Source organism: Muntiacus reevesi, chromosome 7 (genome assembly GCF_963930625.1).
Source record: "Muntiacus reevesi chromosome 7, mMunRee1.1, whole genome shotgun sequence".
NCBI lineage: Eukaryota > Metazoa > Chordata > Mammalia > Artiodactyla > Cervidae > Muntiacus > Muntiacus reevesi.
In genome coordinates this window covers 45327876-45346751 of record NC_089255.1, presented here as the reverse complement: position 1 = coordinate 45346751, position 18876 = coordinate 45327876, and the positions used below count along the sequence as shown (strand labels likewise).

The following is an 18876-nucleotide window of genomic DNA, read 5'->3' as shown; positions in this document are numbered from 1 at the left end:
GAGAAGGCTGCCGAGTGAGGTGGCCGTGCACGTGCCGAGGGGAGGAGTGCGGGGCCCCGTGAGAGAAGCAGAGGTTGAAGTTGGAGAGAGCTTGTGAGCGAGGCGGTATTGGGAGGCTGGTGCTTCCGGTGGGAAAGGCGGGATCGCCAGGCCGAGGAGGGTGGAGCCATGGCTTCTTGAACAGGGAGGTGACATTTCCACAGGGCTTGTTGAAAGCTCCTCTCACAGTAGCATGCAGGGGAATTAGACCAGGGAGAGATGTTGGCATGGTGCCCTGGGAAGCTATTACTGTAATCCATGAAGGAGGTGACAAGAGCTGCCAGATAATAGCATCTGAGTGTGGAACATCTTACATCTGTGTGAAGTTTCAGAGTTCCTACAGCATAATAAAACACATTATCTAGTTTCTCTAATGAGATCCTCTCAGCCATTTTTATGGATGGGAACCTGGAGGTTCAGAGCAGGTAAGCAACCTCCTAAAAGTTGTGGATGACAGAACCCAACCTACAATCTAGGTCTTTTGACTTCCAGGGCCGGTACTTTTCAATCGTAATACACACAGGTGTTTCCCATTTCTATGAAGTTCAAGTTGTGCTAATTTGATTGTGCTCTAAAGCAGAGGTCTCCAACCTCCAAGATGTAATGCCCGATGATCTGAGGAATAATGGGCACGATAAATGTAATGCACTTGAATCATCTCAAAACCAACCCCCACCCCCCTACCCCCATTCTGTGGAAAAATTGTCTTCCATGAAACTGATCCCTGGTGCCAAGAAGATTGGGAACCGCTACACTACAGTGTTTGTCTGTCAGCTGGCTCCTGACAGCAGCGTCAGCCAAAGCTAAATACCAGTTCACAGCTCTTATAAAACATGAAAACTTCTGAAGAGTGAGCAGTTGGTTAAGTATCACAGACAATAGTAGAACCTCCTCAAATAACAGAAAGGTAATCCTTCGAACAAATAAGGGAACAGAAGGCTGGGTCAGTAGAAAGCTTCCTCAGTGTTTCACATGAATGGAGAGTAACTGAGACTTAAGGAAGCCTCAGAATAGTTTTGTTAAATGAAGGTAGAAAAGTGACATGGGTCACTTCCAACTACAGGTAACAACAACCTTGAAAGAAAAGGAGTTACATCTTAATAAAATAAAATAAAGAAAAGTATTCACTTGGCAGGCATTTTGATAGACATCATCTTTTATTTAAAATGTGAACAAACTATTTAGGATGGAATGTTGGATGACTTTAGTCTTCCAGTTAAGTAAGTTGTTTTCCAGAGTTAACAGTAGGTATTTTGAAAGTCATGAATTTTTCTTCTTTTTTTTTACTGTGATTAAAAAACAACAACAACACATAAAATATAGTTAACCATCTTAACCCTTTTTTTCAGTAAGCAGTTCAGCAGTAATGTCTATTCACATTGTTGTGAAACAAATCTTTTTCATCTTGCACATCTGAAACTTGATGCCCAAGAAACAACTCTTCTTTCCCCCCTGCTCCCTTCAACCTTTTATAACCACCATTCTATTTTTTATTTCTATAAATTTGAAAAATTATGAATTTTAAAAAACTGTTAGTATCAAGAAAAATTTACTGATTGCCTACCAGGTGTTGGGCATTGTTCTTGATGCGAGGACCAAAAAGAGATAAAGGCTAGAGAGAATCCCTAGAGGGTCTTTGTTACACTGGATTTGGAGTGATGTAAAAAGATAAATCACAAAAATCAGCGTCTGTTAAGTCTTAAATGAGTGACAATCACAGTGAATTCTGTGTGATGCTAACAAGAATGTGCTGTGTTGCTCAGTTTGGCTTCAGCAACTGCAGACCCTGCAGTACCGAGGTAACTTAGAGGAGGGAATGTGGGTCAGATAACCTGGGGATGGTTGGGTATGAGAGTGTATTTGTTAATATTACATGGTTATTAGTGAGGGGACAGAATGAGAAGCTGTTCTGCTAGATTAGCTTGGGTGTGATTGTCGCCTATTTCAAGATTCACAAGTGTACCTAGAAAGGTTCCCTGGGGGAAAGCTGCCACATAGAGAAGAATGAGCAAATCGATTTGATTTATGCCTTTGCCTTATGTGAAATAGAGCTGACAAGCAGCCTTTTTGGGTGTTCTCAGTGCTAATATGCAGAAATAATGTAGTAATGTAGCCTTTGAAGATTTTTTCTACCTCTAAATAGCTGCATTTGATGTTTAGGTCACTTTAGAGCAGCAGTCCCCAACCTTTTTGGTATCAGGGACCAATTTTGTGGGAGAATTTTTCCGCAGATCAGGGGTGGGGGAGGTAGTTTCTGCATGATTCACGTGCATTTACTTTTATTGTGCACTTTATTTCTAATCTAATGCTGCCGCTGATCTGACAGGAGGTACTGGTCTGTGGCCTGGAGGTTGGTGACCCCTGCTTTTAGATAATGCATAGTTGACATGTTTTCTTGAAATGTCTTGGAAACCACTTTAAGGGGTTCTATAGAGAATGTCAAGGCTTCCCTGGTAGCTCACCTGGGAAAGAATCCGCCTGCAATGCAGGAGACCTCGGTTCGATTCCTGGGTTGGGAAGATCCCCTGGAGAAGGGATAGACTACCCATTCCGGTACTCATGGGCTTCCCTGGTGGCTCAGTAGGTAAAGAATCCACCTGCAATGTGGGAGACCTGGGTTCAGTCCCTGGGTTGGGAGATCCCCTGGAGGAAGACATAGCAACCCACTCCAGTATTCTTGTCTGGAAAATACCCACGGACAGAGGAGCCTGGCAGGCTGCAGCCCATGGGGTCGCAGAGTCAGACGGGACTGAGCACCTGAACACAGCATAGCATAGAGAATGTGGAGGAGTAGAAATGTCTGAAACAAAAGCTGAGTGCCAGATGATGACGATTTAGTAAATTGCAGCTGAGCTGTGTTCACTCACTGGTCCCTTCAGAAAGAGCAGCAGCCTGTTCTCAATAAATCATAGAGGATGCTGATATTTGTCAGGGACTTTGTGGTTCTTTGTATTTGAAATTGCTGAGTAGATTTTGAGCTACTGTAGTGGGGGTGGGGTGGGGGGAGGGATAGGGCTTCCCTGATAGTTCAATTGGTAAAGAATCTGCCTGCAATGCATGAGACCCCGGTTCAACCCCTGGGTCAGGAAGATCTGCTGGAGAAGGGAGGAGGGATAGGCTACCCACTCCAGTATTCTTGGGCTTCCCTTGTAGCTCAGCTGGTAAAGAATCCACCTGCAATGTGGGAGACCTGGGTTTGATCTGTGGGTTGGTAAGATCCCCTGGAGAAGGGAAAGGCTACCCATTCTGGTATTCTGGTATACCCCACTGTATAGTCCATGGGGTCACAAAGAGTCGGACACAACTGAGCAACTTTATCTTTAAGTGGGGGGGATAAATAGGTGAGGAAAGAGTTGAATGTTGGAATGGCAAATGACTGTCACAATGCTACCTGTCAGGCCTGTTGATACCTTAATAACCTTGGCTTCCAGGTTAGAATCACCTGGGGAACATTTAAAATTACCAGTATGGGGACTTCCCTAGTGGTCCAGTGGATAAGACTGCTCTCCCAATGCAGGGGGTCCAGGTTCAATTCCTGGTCAGGGAACTAGATCCCACGTTGCATACCTCAACTAGATCCAGCACAGCCGAAATAAATAAATATTAAAATAAAAATAAACATGGTGTACCTGTGGCTGATTCTTGTTGATGTGTGACAGAAAACTACAAAATTCTATAAAGCAATTATCCTTCAGTTAAAAAATAAAAAATAAAAAATAAAACTACTAGTGTGCAGATCCCACCCTTGAACAGCTAAGTCAAAATCTCAAAATTTGGGGAAAAGAGCAGGTCTAGCCATTATTTTTATTAAGTTCTTCAGGTAATTCTAAAGTGCAGCCAGGTCTAAAAGCCCTTTTAGCTATCTGCATTTATTAACGTGTATATAAAATACTTGCTAACTGCATAAAATAAATCTACAGACTTTCCTATTTCTGCCTTCAAATAGATGGTTTTTGTTTTCTTTCTTCCTTAGCCAGTTGCAGATTCTAAAGAAATAAATGGAAGGAGATAGAAGAAAATGGAAAGAAGTCTCATGGCCTTCTTTGGGGAAGGATGGGGCATGAGGGAGAGAAGGCAGTGGCACCCCACTCAGTACTCTTGTCTGGAAAATCCCATGGACGGAGGAGCCTGGTAGGCTGCAGTCCATGGGGTTGCTGAGTCAGGCACGACTGAGCGACTTCACTTTCACTTTTCACTTTCATGCATTGGTGAAGGAAATGGCAACCCACTCCAGTATTCTTGCCTGGAGAATCCCAGGGACAGAGAAGCCTAGTGGGCTGCCATCTATGGGGTTGCACAGAGTCAGACATGACTGAAGTGACTTAGCCACAGCAGCAGCAGCAGGGGCATGAGGGGTGGGTAGGAAGCTTTGTTTATCTGCATTTCAGGAAGTAGAAAATATGGCATGGTCTCAGTCTATCTAAATTACGTAACTTTGAGGGATGTGATCCATTTGTGTCAAAATAACGAGGCATATAATACTTTGCATTTAACATGTGTGGGAATTCTTTGCAGAGTAATTAGCATTCCTTTCTTTAGCCTGTATTCAGGGGACACATACCGTTCACACCCTCTCTGTGTTCACATTTTCCAGTGCGTTGGAGAGCTTTTCTTCAATAGAAATCTTTGTCCTTTTCCCAATAAGACTTGAATTATATTTGAAGACATTGAGCATGTCTTTCTTTCTTTTTCTGGCAGGCATTGATTTTAAAATCAGAACGATAGAACTAGATGGAAAGAAAATTAAGCTTCAGATATGGTAAGTAAAAAAAAAAAAAAAAAATATATATATATATATATATATATATATGCAAACAGCATTTCTACTTTAGTCATTCTACATAACTCATTCTACTTTAGGAATGAGAAGGTGAATTGTGGTAAATTAGAGGTATCCTTGGTAGCTAAAACATCTTTTCTTTATCAGAACCAAGGGGACATGAGTAAGTATTCAAAGATGTCTCTACCACGAGTGGGATAGTGAGGATGGTATCACTAATGCTCACTGCCAGGAGAGATCTGAGAACTCATTCTTCCAAAATGCTAATTTTAGAGGGGAGGAAACTAAATTCTAAAATATGTCAGTACTTTTTCACTGTAGTTGTTGTAGCTGTGAAATCGGATAAGGCAAAGGAGTCAAGTGGTAAGAATCCCAAACAAAGTGCCAGTCTGGAGTCAGCCTATATGCTAAGAACTTGGAGCTCTTCGCTTCTCTTCTCAGGGCCTTCTTGTCCACATTTGTAAATTGATTGGTCGGACTGATGACATCTGAGTTCCCTTCCGGCTCTGGTATTTCCTCATTTATTTGCCTATTTCTTCTGTTTCAGTTTAAAATGGGGAACCCTGCACTGGAGAATAAGGGAGGAAAAAGGCAGGCCTCTCATCTCTCATGTAATGTGCAAGGCAAAGGTCTCCTTATGATCAGCCAACTCCAACTGGTTTAATTCCTGAAGAATCTGTCAAACTACAATGAATAAATATGGTTTCTCCAGATTGCCTGGTTGAATATTTCTGGCTTGAACTCACCTCTTAGATTTTTTTTTTTTTGAACTTCCTATAAGCTGATCTAAGTTCTTTCAGTATGAGGCCTTCCATGGAGCCACATAGGTTTGCAGCCTTAAGGAAAGGTTTTGATGATGTTTGCTGACCTAATGTGTGACGATGACAGCAGGAAACAAAGCTTAGACATTTAGAACATCATAGACTTCAGAAGGAAGCAGGTCAAAATAGTAAAGTAATACATATATGTCAGCTTTTTCCTTGGACTGTTTTTCTTCTTTGAATTTCAGAACCAGGATAAAACTAGAACATTATATTGAAATCCACCACTTTTCTTTTACAGGAAACTGGCATGTAGAGTGGTTAAGTCCACCTGAGGGCATGTGTCTGGGTTAGTGATAGAACTGGGACAACTACCCCAGTGTCCCAGAACTTTGCGTCAGCTTCATGTATTAAGCCCGTATAGAGGTTCCCAGTATATTTCATTAGAAAACATTTTGAAGGTTACCACATGCTGCTCTTTTCATCTGTTGCTATTTAATAAGTCGAATATTTTAAAGGTTAAAAAAATTATTTTAAAAAAGGGAAAAGCAAAGAGAATGTCTGACGCTGTGTAGTACAGCAGGGTTCCCCAACCCCCAGGCCAGGGACCACTACCATGCCTAGTTAGGAACCAGGCCACACAGCAGGTGGCGAGGGTCAGGCAAGAGAGTGAAGCTTCGTCTGTATTCACAGCTACTCCCCATCGCTCACATTACTGCCTGAGCTCTGCATTTCTGTCAGAGCAGTAGCATTAGATTCTCATAGGACTGCAAACTTAGGTGAGGTGCAAACCTTGTGAACTGTACATGTAGGTTGTGGCACTCCTAATGAGAATCTAATGCCTGATGGTCTGATTCCACATTATGGTGAGTCGTCTAATTATTTTGTTATGTATCACAATGCAATAATAATAGAAATAAAGTGCACAAGAAGTGCAATGTGCTTGAGTCATCATGAAACTATTCCCCCTGCACCAGTCCATGGAAAAAATTGTCTTCCATGAAACTGGTCCCTGGTGCCAAAAAGGCTGGGAACCACTGCTGTACAGTCTTGATCAGAACATTAAGGAACATTCTAGGAGCCTGTGGGTGATCAGCTGATTAGACCTCCATGGCACTATTTATCAGCACTCTTGGCAGCAAAATAGTCTACATTCAGTCTTCATGACCTGCCTTCAGGATGGTAGGGTTTCTTCTCCATCCTCACTGCAAAGCTGGTTCTAAATCAAGTAGCATATTAGAATCAAAATATACTTAGTCTGCTCAAAGGTGCTTGGCTTCTGTTTTCCCCATTTGTTTGCTGGGTACCAAAGAACTGCCTGTGTTATCTAATCCTGATCAATGAGAGATGGCAGGATAAGATAATAGTGGTATGAGACCCAGCCCTGTACTAAACAGCCAAGGCCTTGGATACTTGATTTTCACTCAAGGGTATGAGCTGTTTGGGCTTCCCAGGTGGTGCTAGTGGTAAAGAACCCGCCTGCCAGTGCAGGAGACCTAAGAGACACAGGTTTGATCCCTGAGTTGGAAAGATCCCCTGGAGGAGGGCATGGCAGTCCACTCCAGTATTCTTGCCTGGAGAATCCCATGGACAGAGGAGCCTGGCAGACTACAGTCCATGGGGTCGCAAAGTGTTGGACACGACTGAAGCGACTCAGCACTCACATGAGCTGTTTAGTGGCAGAGCTGGGACCACAGCCCACCTGAGCCTGTCTTCTCTTCTGGAGAACATGGATGATGGTAAAACTACCACATTGGACTGTGGTGGGCATCATTTGCATACCATCTGAAAGTATTTTGTAAAGTACACATAATTGGTAAGGTATTTATTATCATTTTAAATTACCATATTGTCTTTGGGCCTTCATCTCACTTAAATTTGGTTTGCACATTTTAGAGTTTTAGTATATTTCCACAAATGCCTCCTTTTTAGAAGCAATCAAATTAAACAATTTAGTTTTGTCTTAGTAACACAGGGAGTGAAAGTAGTTCTGGCAGGAAGTGGAAAATTCAGGAATATTGATTTTTCCCAGATACCAGGGAAATTTGACTTCCTTTCTAAGAAATGCTTTGGTATATGTAATTTGAAATGTCAACATTTTTCAGAATGTATTTTAATGGTATGTCATTAGCCAAAAAAAGTAAGAATAAATGCAAGTATATAACTTGGAGGTGTTGTTCATATCTTGAAGTCTTGGCCAACAGTTGCATGTTGAACTCCAGGGTCTCGTTTAATCACAGGCTCTAGAGCTGAAAAAGTTCTTGAGGCGATCCATTTTAGTGTGCTCTACTGAGCAGAATTTGCACAGTAGTAAGTCCAGTCTGACTGCTTGCTTTGTATAGAAATCAGACTTTCAGTCAAAAGAGCAAAATGCCCTAATGATTAGGCATTTATAGAAAGGAATTGAACTGCCTCTCGGAGTTCAGGAATTTACAACTATTCTCTATTCTCTTCCTCTTCTGGTTGACGAACACAGTGTGCCGGTTCCTAGCAGGGCTGTGCATTTTCTTGTCGCTGCTTTTGTCATCAGAGTCCAAGTTTTTCACCCAAGTCATTGTGAGCTCCTGACAGGCTCCCGTGGCCACAGCCGCCTCCAGCTCACAGACACACAACAGGCTCCCTTTGTGTCTTGTCCCCCTTCTCCCTGAAACCACTGCATTTGTGAGCAGACCACAATTACAACTTCCTGCAGCTCAGAGTCTCTCGTCAGCAATGTTGTTGATGATTTTCATAACCACACTTTCCTTTCTTTCAAATCTTAGGGACACAGCGGGTCAGGAAAGATTTCGAACCATCACGACAGCCTACTATAGAGGAGCCATGGTGAGTGTGTTTTAGGGTTTCGTGGAAGTAAAACATGCATATTCATTCGTCAAGTTTGTAGGATTCAAGCTGGAGTCTAGTACATTGGAGAAAATAGATTTTCTGATGTGAAAACAAGACATTTAAAGGGTTTTTTTATACTGCATTTAGTAGCTGTGTCCTCAACCATTGGTCTTCATAATATTACTCACGTATTTGGAGATGCGTTAGAACTCCACACATTCTGAGTGATCATATATTTTTGTGCTTTGTCCTTTTAATGCCTTTGCCAAATCTTAACAAACTACAAGCTCCATGACCAAGTATTCATTTCTTGCACCTTCTCCCCCTTTCAACCCTGCCACCACCATGCTTTATCTTTCACCAGATCTACAGCATCCACTCTTATTGGCTCATCTTTCTGGAGTCTCCTCTACCAGGCTTCTGCCAGCTGGCCAGGAAGTAGCCGAAAGATTTGTGACTATCTGAGGCTTAGCATCTGGTGAATCTTTGACTACCAAGTCCTTCCTTGCTACATACTTGCCTTACCCTTGTTATCATAACTTCGTCACTTGGCTATTTTCCATCTTAAGATGCTTCATCTACACAACCCATTCTATTGTTGGCTCATGGTGGATGCTGTGTGTTGCTGCGAGTACAATGGTGAATAAGGCAGTGTAGAAGCTGAGCTCTACTGAACCAAGCCTAGAACGTCAGACCCAGAGCAGGGCTTTATCTCTGGCTTTTAGGCCTAAGTCACGTATAACTTGGAGCTTTAAATTATGATGAAATCCCGTATGCTCAGAGAGAAGACTGCACAGTCGAGATCAGGTAGACCAGCCTGGTAGACTCTGGGGTGCCAGCTGCCATCACACCTAGCTTGTTCTGTAAAAGACTGTTGGTGCTGAGAGTGGTGTGGAGGTGGCGGAGCTATCGGGGTGATGCCTGTCCCTTTGCTGCAGGCAGTTGTGATCTGAACCCACAGATCCCTCTGTTGATATGCTACTCTCCCTGCCTCCTTCACTGCCACTCACCCTCCTTTATTTGAGTGCCAGTAACATCCCCGCAGAGGTTGGGGATTCCTTTTGGGAACTCCTTTTTAAAGCTGTCCTACCTTGGAACTATATACAACTAAGCGTTACATATATATATGTTCTCCACCCCATAATACTTTTAAGGTTTTAAAAGTCATTATTTTAAGAAGGGCGGTTGTCAACTACTCTCTATTTTGCTCAGATTAGAATCCAAGGAAAGGAACTTACTGTGTGTGAAGAAGTTTGTTGTTTATTTTCCCCCAGAAAGGATTTTTAAGGGTAAATAAGAACATGTTAACAGGGATGATTTAGAATAGTTCATAGGTAATTTTGTTTAGAGGTATCTTTTAAACACAATTTTTTATTTTGGGGGAATAATATATCGATACCACTTACAAGCTCGTTTTCACTAGACAGTGGGCGATAACAGAGTGTGGAGCAAATGTTTGCCTTGGATGTGTAGCTCTAGCTTGTGGTACAGTGCAAGAGATCATTGAAATATGTTCTTGGAGATTTGAAGATGGTCTGTCTTTTTCATTTATCTATTGCCTAGACATTTCCACACTATTTCAAGTTATTAGATATCGTTGCTATTCTAAAATATATCATCCTTTCCATTTTGATGGTAGGGATTTTTTGTCTCTTTTACTCTTCTATGATGCCAGGGCCTTACACATAATAGAAGTTCAATAAATACTTGCTGAAGAAGTGAATCAGTGAAAAATTTCAGACCCAGAACAATCTTAGACACATCCTCAGGAAACCCTGCTCTACTTGAGTCTTGGATCCTCCATGTCATCCATTTCAGTGGGATGTGGGGTCATCATGTTCTCGTTTCCACAAGTGGTGGTTCTGGCAGGTTTAGTTGAGTTGGCTCAGGCGCACAGCATAGTGGCAAGCTCACTACTGAGTCTGCCACCATGACAGAGTCCTTTGGCCTGTTTCATACTATTCAGCAACATGTGTAGGCATAGCAGTAACCCTGATGGACAGTCAGGCTCTGAGGAGAAGAGGGACCACATTACTGCGTTATCAACATTTCTCAGTACTGTCTTGTGAACTCTAAAGAGGCTGTTGTTGTTAAAGGTCTGTATACTAAATATATAAAATTTTTAACTGGTGTACCTGAATTTGTATTTCTAACTGATTTATAGTATCAGTTAGCCTAAAAACATAGGAAGTAGTGAAAGGGTTTTTGCTACTGAAACCAGATATGAATTAGTAATAACTACCAGTCATTGAGTCCAAGCTGTGTCCTAGGTTCTAGGTAAGTTAGTTCAGTTCATTTCAGTTGCTCAGTCGTGTCTGACTCTTTGCGACCCCACGACTGCAGCACACCAGACTTCCCTGTCCATCACCAGCTCCCGGAGCTTACTCAAACTGATGTCCATCGAGTCAGTGATGCCATTCAACTGTCTCACCCTCTGTCGTCCCCTTCTCCTCCCACCTTCAACCTTTCCCAGCATCAGGGTCTTCTCCAGTGAGTCAGTTCTTTGCATCAGGTGGCCAAAGTATTAGAGTTTCAGCTTTAGCATTAGTCCTTCCAATGAATATTCAGGACTGATTTCCTTTAGAATGGACTGCTTGGATCTCCTTGCAGTCCAAGGGACTCTCAAGAGTCTTCTCCAACACCACAATTCAGAAGCATCAGTTCTTTGGTGCTCAGCTTTCTTTATAGTCCAACTCTCACATCCATACATGACTACTGGAAAATAGCTTTGACTAGATGGACCTTTTTTGGCAAAATAATGTCTCTGCTTCTTAATACGCTGTCTAGGTTGGTCATAGCTTTCCTTCCAAGGAGTAAGCGTCTTTTAATTTCATGGCTGCCGTCACCGCCTGCAGTGATTTTGGAGCCCCCCCAAAATAAAGTCAGCCACTGTTTCCACTGTTTCCCCATCTATTTGCCGTGAAGTGATGGGGCCAGATGCCATGATCTTAGTTTTCTGAATTTTGAGCTTTAAGCCAACTTGTCTGTTATTTCATGTCCAGTTCTAACTGTTGCTTCTTGACCTGCATACAGATTTCTCAGGAGGCAGGTCAGGTGGTCTGGTATCCCCATCTCTTTCAGAATTTTCCCCAGGTTGTTGTGACCCACATGGTCAGAGGCTTTGGCATAGTCTAGAGCAGAAGTAGATGTTTCTCTGGAGCTCTCTTGCTTTTTCTATGATGCAGGGGATGGTGGCAATTTGATCTCTGAATTCCTCTGCCTTTTCTAAATCCAGCTTGAACATCTAGAAGTTCATGGATGTTCAAATCCCTTATGATTATACAGTGGAAGTGACAAGTAGATTCAAGGGATTAGATCTGATAGACAGAGTGCCTGAAGAACTATGGACAGAGATTTGTGATATTGTACAGGAGGCAGTGATCAAGATCATCTCCAAGAAGAAGAAATGCAAAAAGGCAAAATGGTTGTCTGAGGAGGCCTTACAAATAGCTTAGAGAAGAAGAGAAGCTAAAAGCAAAGGAAAAAAGGAAAGATATATCCATTTGAATGCAGAGTTCCAAAGAATAGCAAGGAGAGGTAAGAAAGCCTTCCGCAGTGATCAGTGCAAAGAAATAGAGGAGATCAATAGAATGAGAAAGACCAGAGATCTTTTCAAGAAAGTTAGAAATACCAAGGGAACATTTCATGCTAAGATGGACTCAATAAAGGATAGAAGTGGTATGGACCTAACAGAAGCATAAGATATTAAGAAGAGATGGCAAAAATGCATAGAAGAACTAAACAAAAAAGATCTTCATGACCCAGATAATCATGATGGTGTGATCACTCACCTAGAGCCAGACATCCTGGAATGCGAAGTCAAGTGGGCCTTAGGAAGCATCACTGCGAGCAAAGCTAGTATAAGTGATGGAATTCCATTTGAGCTATTTCAAATCCTAAAAGATGATGCTGTTAAAGTGCTGCACTCAACATGGCAGCAAATTTGGAAAACTCAGCAGTGGCCATAGGACTGGAGAAGGTCAGTTTTCATTCCAATCCCAAAGAAAGGCAATGCAAAAGAATGTTCAAACTACCGCACAATTATACTCATCTCATGTGATAGCAAAGCAATGCTCAAAATTCTCCAAGCCAGGCTTAAACAGTACGTGAACCATGAACATCCAGGTTCTATGTAAAGTACTTTACAAATAATATGTCAGTTGATCCTCAAAAATCCAATCTGGGAAACTTCCTGGTGGTCCAGTTGTTAAGAATCTGCCTTGCACTGCAAGGAATGTGGGTTCATTCCCTGGTTGGGGAACTAAGATCCTACATATTGCAGAGCAACTGAACCTACGTGCGGTAATTATTGTGCCTGTGCATATGCTCCAGAGCCCAGATGCCACAACTGGAGAAGTGTGCATGTCACGACGAAAGGTCCTGTGTGCCACAATTAAAACCTGATGCAGCCAAATAAATATAAATAATACATATTTTTAAAGTAAATAAATAATTTTTTTTTAAAGGGCAGTGTGGAAAATATTCTGTCCTTACTTCCCAAATGAGTAAATGCAGACTGAGAGCAGCAAAGTAATCTCTCCAGCATCTCCCATGTAGCATGTGTTGAAGCCCAGGCTGAACATCTCTGACTCCAGAATCTGTGCCCTTAACCACTACACTGTGTTCACTTCCTGTGCTAACTACTCCAAGTACTACTTGACAGACGGACAGCAGTGAAGATCCAGTTTGTCTACATAGCCCAAGAGGTAGTAGAGCTCTGGAAATATTTCAGTTAATTTTAATATTGTAGTCAGCTAAGCTGTTTGAATCAGGAATTATTCAGGTTGCATTTTTTTGAGGCTTTTAAAAATTGTTGTAAAATATATGTAAGATAAAATTTAGCATTTAAGTGTATAGTTCTCCACTTTGATTTTTTTTTAATTAAATTTGCTTATTGTAAAATCTTTACAGTGTAGTCAAAGTTAAACATTTCCTTTTGAGGCTAGGAGGAGGGAGGTAAAGAAGAATGTTGTTTGCCATTTAAATTTAAAGATTATTTATTTTTCTACTTGTGAAAAGCTTACATGTAATGTTGTTGTTGTTCAGTCACTAAGTCGTGTCCCACTCTGCATGGACTCCAGCACGCCAGGCTGCTCTGTCTTTCAGAATCTCCTGAAAAGTGAAAGTGAAGTCGTGTCTGACTCTTTGCTACCCCATGGACTATAGCCCACCAGGCTCCTCCATCCATGGAGTTTTCTAGGCAAGAGTACTGTAGTGGGTTACCAATTCCTTCTCCAGGGGATCTTCCCAGCCCAGGGATCAAACCTGGGTCTCCTGCATTGCGGGCAGACACTTTACCGTCTGAACCACCAGGGAATCCCTAGTATCTCCTGGAGTTTGCTCAAATTCATGTCCATTGAGTTGGTGATGCTATCTCACCATCTCATCCTCTGCCTCTGTCTTCTCTGTTTGCCTTCAGTCTTTCCCAGCATCAGGGTCTTTTCCACTGAATCGTCTCTTAGCATCAGGTGGCCAACTAAAGCTTCAGCTTTAGCATCAGTCCTTCCAACGTTGATTTCCTTTAGGATTGACTAATTTGATCTCCTTGCAGTCCAAGGGACTCTGAAGAGCCCTCTCTAGCACCACAGTTTGAAAGCATCAATTCTTTGGCTCTTGGCTTTCTTTATGGTCCATCTCTCACATCCATACATGTCTACTAGAAAAGTCATAGCTTTGACTATACAGACGTTTATTGGCAAAGTGATGTTTCTGCTTTTTAATACGTTGTCTAGGTTTGTCATAGCGTTCCTTCCAAGGAGCAAGTGTGCCTTAATTTCATGGCTGTAGTCATTGTCCACAGTGATTTTGGAGCCCAAGAAAATAACATCTGTCACTGCTTCCACTTTTTTCCCTTCTATTTGCCATGAATTGATGGGACCAGATGTTAGTTTTTTGAATGTTGAGTTTTAAGCCAGCTCTTTTACTTTCCTGTTTCCTCCTCATCAAGAGGCTCTTTAGTTCCTCTTCACTTTCTGCCACTAGAGTGGTATCATCTGTGTATTTGAAGTTGTTGATCCTTTTCTTGATTCCATCTTGTGATTCATCCAGCCCAGCATTTCACATCCTGTACTCTGCATATAAGTTAAATAAACAGGGTGACAATATACAGCCTTGATTTACTGCTTTCCCATTTTGAACCAGTATGTTGTTCCATGTAAGCTACTAACTGTTGCTTCTTGACCCACTTATAGATTTCTCAGGAGACAGGTAAGGTGGTCTCCCATCTCTTTAAGAATTTTTTATGGTTCTTTGTGATCAACACAGTCAAAGGTTTTAGCATAGTCAGTGAAAAAGAAGTAGATGTTTTTCTGGAATTCCCTTGGTTTCTCTATGATCCAACGAATGTTGGCAATTTGATCTCTGGTTCATCTACCTTTTCTAAACCCAGCTTGTGCATCTGAAAGTTCTTGGTTCATGCATTTCTAAAGCCTAGCTTGAAAGATTTTGAGCATAATTTTACTAGCATGTGAAATGAGTGCAATTGTGCAGTCGTTTGAACATTCTTTGGCACTGCCCTTCTTTGGGATTGGAATGAAAACATATTTTCCAGTCTTGTGGCCACTGCTGGATTTGAAAGTTTCCAAAATCCCAAGAAATCATCTTAAAACCCCACGTGAGACATAGCTTCTGTTAACATTTTGCTGTTTCCTCTCTTCTTTCATCTACAGGTACATGTGTATTATATATGATTTATGTTTATTTACATTTATATTTAAATTTTATTTATAAAGTTGGAAACCAGACCCTGAAAGATTTTGCCTACTATTTAAGGAATTTTAATATAATTATAAGTACAATGGAGAGATGCTAAAGGATTTTAAGCAATGAGGTGATAACTCTGGTGCCCTTATGAAGAGTGGATTAGAGGAGGTTAAGAATGGAAGCAGGGAGACCTAAGTCACCCAGGTAAAGGCTAATTGATAAAAATGTGAATAAGGCTATGCATGTGGGGTATCGGATTGTGGAAATATTGAGATTGTTGAGTCCATAGGACTTAGTGACTTACTGGTGGTAGAGGAAATTACTCCCAGGGGTCTGCGTGTGCAGGCTGGCAGGGTTGAGTGAGTGAGTAAAAGTCGCTCAGTCATGTCCAACTCTTTGCAACCCCATAGACTATACAGTTGGAGAAGGCAGTGGCACCCCACTCCAGTACTCTTGCCTGGAAAATCCCATGGATGGAGGAGCCTGGTAGACTGCAGTCCATGGGGTCGCTAAGAGTCGGACACGATTGAGTGACTTCACTTTCACTTTTTACTTTCATGCATTGGTGAAGGAAATGGCAGCCCACTCCAGTATTCTTGGCTGGAGAATCCCAGGGATGGGGGAGCCTGGTGGGCTGCTGTCTGTGGGGTCGGACAGAGTCGGAGATGACTGAAGTGACTTAGCAGCAGCGGACTATACAGTTTATGGCATTCTCCAGACCAGAATACTGGAGTGGGTAGCCTTTCCCTTCTCCAGGGGATCTCAATCCAGGGATCGAATCCAGATCTCCCGCATTGCAGACGGATTCTTTACCAGCTGAGCCACAGGGAAGCCCTGCAGGGTTGCACTGCACTTCTTCACAATGAGAGTAGAGGGAGAAAGAGAAGGTTTGGAGGGGACGAAGACAACGTTCTGTTTCGCTTAGTTGAGTTTTCGGTGACCAAATGGGCCGTCTAGGAGCTGATGTCCAATCAGTGTTCCCCAGGGCACCCTGGCCCCTGTCTTTGTCTTCAGCTTTATCTTGTGCCCTTCTCCCACTGGATCCAGGCACTCTTTTTTTGTTTTGTTTTATCATGTTTATTCATTTATTTGAGTGTGCTGGGTCTTATTTGCAGCACGCGGGATCGTCAATCTTCCTGGCAGTCTCTGGGATCTTCAGTTGGTACATGTGGGATCTGGTTCCCTGGCCAGGGATCGAACCCCAGCCCCCTGCATTGGGAACTCATCGTCTTAGCCATTGGACCACCAGTAATGTCCCTCAAACCTGGGCACTCTCGCCCCTCTTACCGTCTTTACTCATTGTAATAGGTTCTGGGCCTTTCTGGAGAGCAAGATAATTTTCCCCGTTCCTGTGATATTCTGGACACTGAGGGCTTCCCCTCTTCACCCCAGCCTCTACCCTGTGCCAGTTCAAGTCTTCTCAGTCCTCAGGCCTTGGCTCTCATGTCATTTTCTCAGGGACACCCTCCATGAACCACCGTAGCCCCTCAGCCAGATTAGATTAGCATTTTCACTCAGAACTCCTCAGCCTTCTTCATAACAGTTGTCTAAATTATAATTAATTATATAACTAATGGTTCATTGTTTCCTTTGCCAACTGTCCACAAGAAGAAGGGACTTTGTCTGTCTTATTTACTACTGGTAGCATTTGTTACACTATCAGGCACATAGTAGGTACCCACTAAATATTTGCTGAAATGGATAGATAGAGGTGGATCTAGCACTTAATACACAAGTGCAGTCTTGTGATATAGATTTTGAAATGGGTAGCATACAAGTGTCAGCTGAAACATTTAGAAGATTAACTGTTTACAAATACCAGACACGGGGTCTTCCAAAATATGATGATCGTGCCTTCATTAAACTGTGTAACAAATGCGTTATATTTTTGAGTGTCTGTGATTTACTTTTTTTAGATTAGTAACATTTGATCAGTTCATATAAAAAGAAATAAATCTAAAGTTGTGTGGTTATAATCTTAGAATAAGTGTAAGAAGCAAAAGGACTTCCCTGGTGGTCCAGTGATTAAGACTCCATGCTTCCAATGCAGGGGACTCAGGTTTAATCCGTTTGAGAAACTAAGATCCCACATACCATGTGATGTGGCCAAAAAAATTTAAAAAAAATTTTTTTAAAGAGTAAGAAGCAAGATAATTTCTGCTTAGAATAAATAAGTGCACAACAGAAGTGATCATCTTTTACCTTCAGTGTTATCTCTATTTTAACATAAATATCCTGCTAGCTTTAATTGGTACCAGTTCTCATCATATGAGGTCAGGTAGAAAGGGTGTATCACCTTTACCATAATCACTAATTCATTAAAAGTTAACAATGAAAAAAATGTTAACTATTTATTTACATGGTGAGACAATGGAAGATTTTATTTATTTTGTTTCTCTGTATTTTAAACTTTTATTATAAATTCCTTTTATAAAGACAGAAAAATGACTAACAGAGTTCCTGGAAAAGAAGAGTACACTGACATGATATTCTTTGCTTTAAAATGTATGAAGCATGGGTGGAGAGGGAGGTGGGAGGGGGGATCGGGATGGGGAATACGTGTAACTCTATGGCTGATTCATATCAATGTATGACAAAACCCACTGAAATGTTGTGAAGTAATTAGCCTCCAACTAATAAAAAAAATTAAAAAAAAATAAAATAAAAAAAATAAAAATAAAAATAAAATGTATGAAGCACTAAATAAAGATCTTTTTTTTTCCTCTTATAGGGAATTATGCTGGTCTATGACATCACAAATGAAAAGTCCTTTGACAATATTAAAAATTGGATAAGAAACATTGAAGAGGTAGGTATGGGAAAGACAGTGGATACTGGAGAAGAATCCTGCCGGGTGCTTATAAAGGGCTCGCTCCTTCTGTCTCCCTGTCAGGGAGCTGAGCTGCTGGAAGTAGGGTGCAGGCAGGTCGGGCCCTCTTCTCTGAGGAGTGCCAGGGAGGGTAACATCTCTGGTACTGCCAGTCTGACTACTCCGTTGGCCTAGGGAGTGCAGGCAGACGGGCAGTTTCACAGAATTTTAAACTTGCCCCCAGTCTGGAAAATATTTTAATCTAAAAAGCCCCTGTTTTACACAGGAGAAGACTCAGGTCAGAAAGAGGTAGCTTGCATGTGCTCTCAGAGCCTTTAGAAAGGCGTTGTCGTTCAGCCTCTGTCGTGTCTGACTCTGCGACCCCATGGATTGTCTGGGTCTCAGGTTCTGTCTGTTCCCTCACACTGTTTGACTGGCAGAAATGCATCTTGATTCTGGTAACTCATTTTGCTCTTTTAACATTTTGTTCATCTTAGATATTTAAAATTTGATTTAATTCCAGTTTGATTGGTATTAAGACCTTTTTTTAATGTCTCTGACATTTCAGACTCTGAAATAATTTCATACACATTTATATTAAACCGTGTGAATTTATTGTTTAAGTAGTTCAAAATCCAGAATACCTTCTGCATTGGCTCTCTCGGTACTGAGATTCTCTCCTTTCTTTGACCCAGACTAACATTTGGGAGTTTTATTGTTAGATAACTATAGGTTTTATTTTTGTTTGTTCATGTACCAAAGAAGACCTAAGAATGACTGCAAGTTATGGGGGAAAAGTTATGCTGTAACTTACCCCTCCTCTCATTTAAAAAATTTTTCTCTGAATCTGGTTTTGTATTGAGTAAGAGATTATTTGTTTTACAATTAAATTTATGGATCTCCTTCTGACAGGTAAAGATTTGCCTTTTGGATAACTGTGTTTTTCTCATGTTGTTTCC

At 41.6% G+C, this 18876-nt stretch overlaps 1 protein-coding gene across 1 annotated transcript in view; it reads left to right on the top strand.

Moving 5' to 3' along the window:
- RAB8B (RAB8B, member RAS oncogene family) overlaps positions 1 to 18876 on the top strand; it is a 69078-nt gene that overhangs the window by 40935 nt on the left and 9267 nt on the right. Inside the window, exons 2-4 of the mRNA XM_065940941.1 lie at positions 4738 to 4798; positions 8343 to 8403; positions 17840 to 17917. Coding sequence (XP_065797013.1) covers positions 4738 to 4798; positions 8343 to 8403; positions 17840 to 17917 — 200 coding nt within the window. The remainder of the gene's footprint in view (positions 1 to 4737; positions 4799 to 8342; positions 8404 to 17839; positions 17918 to 18876) is intronic.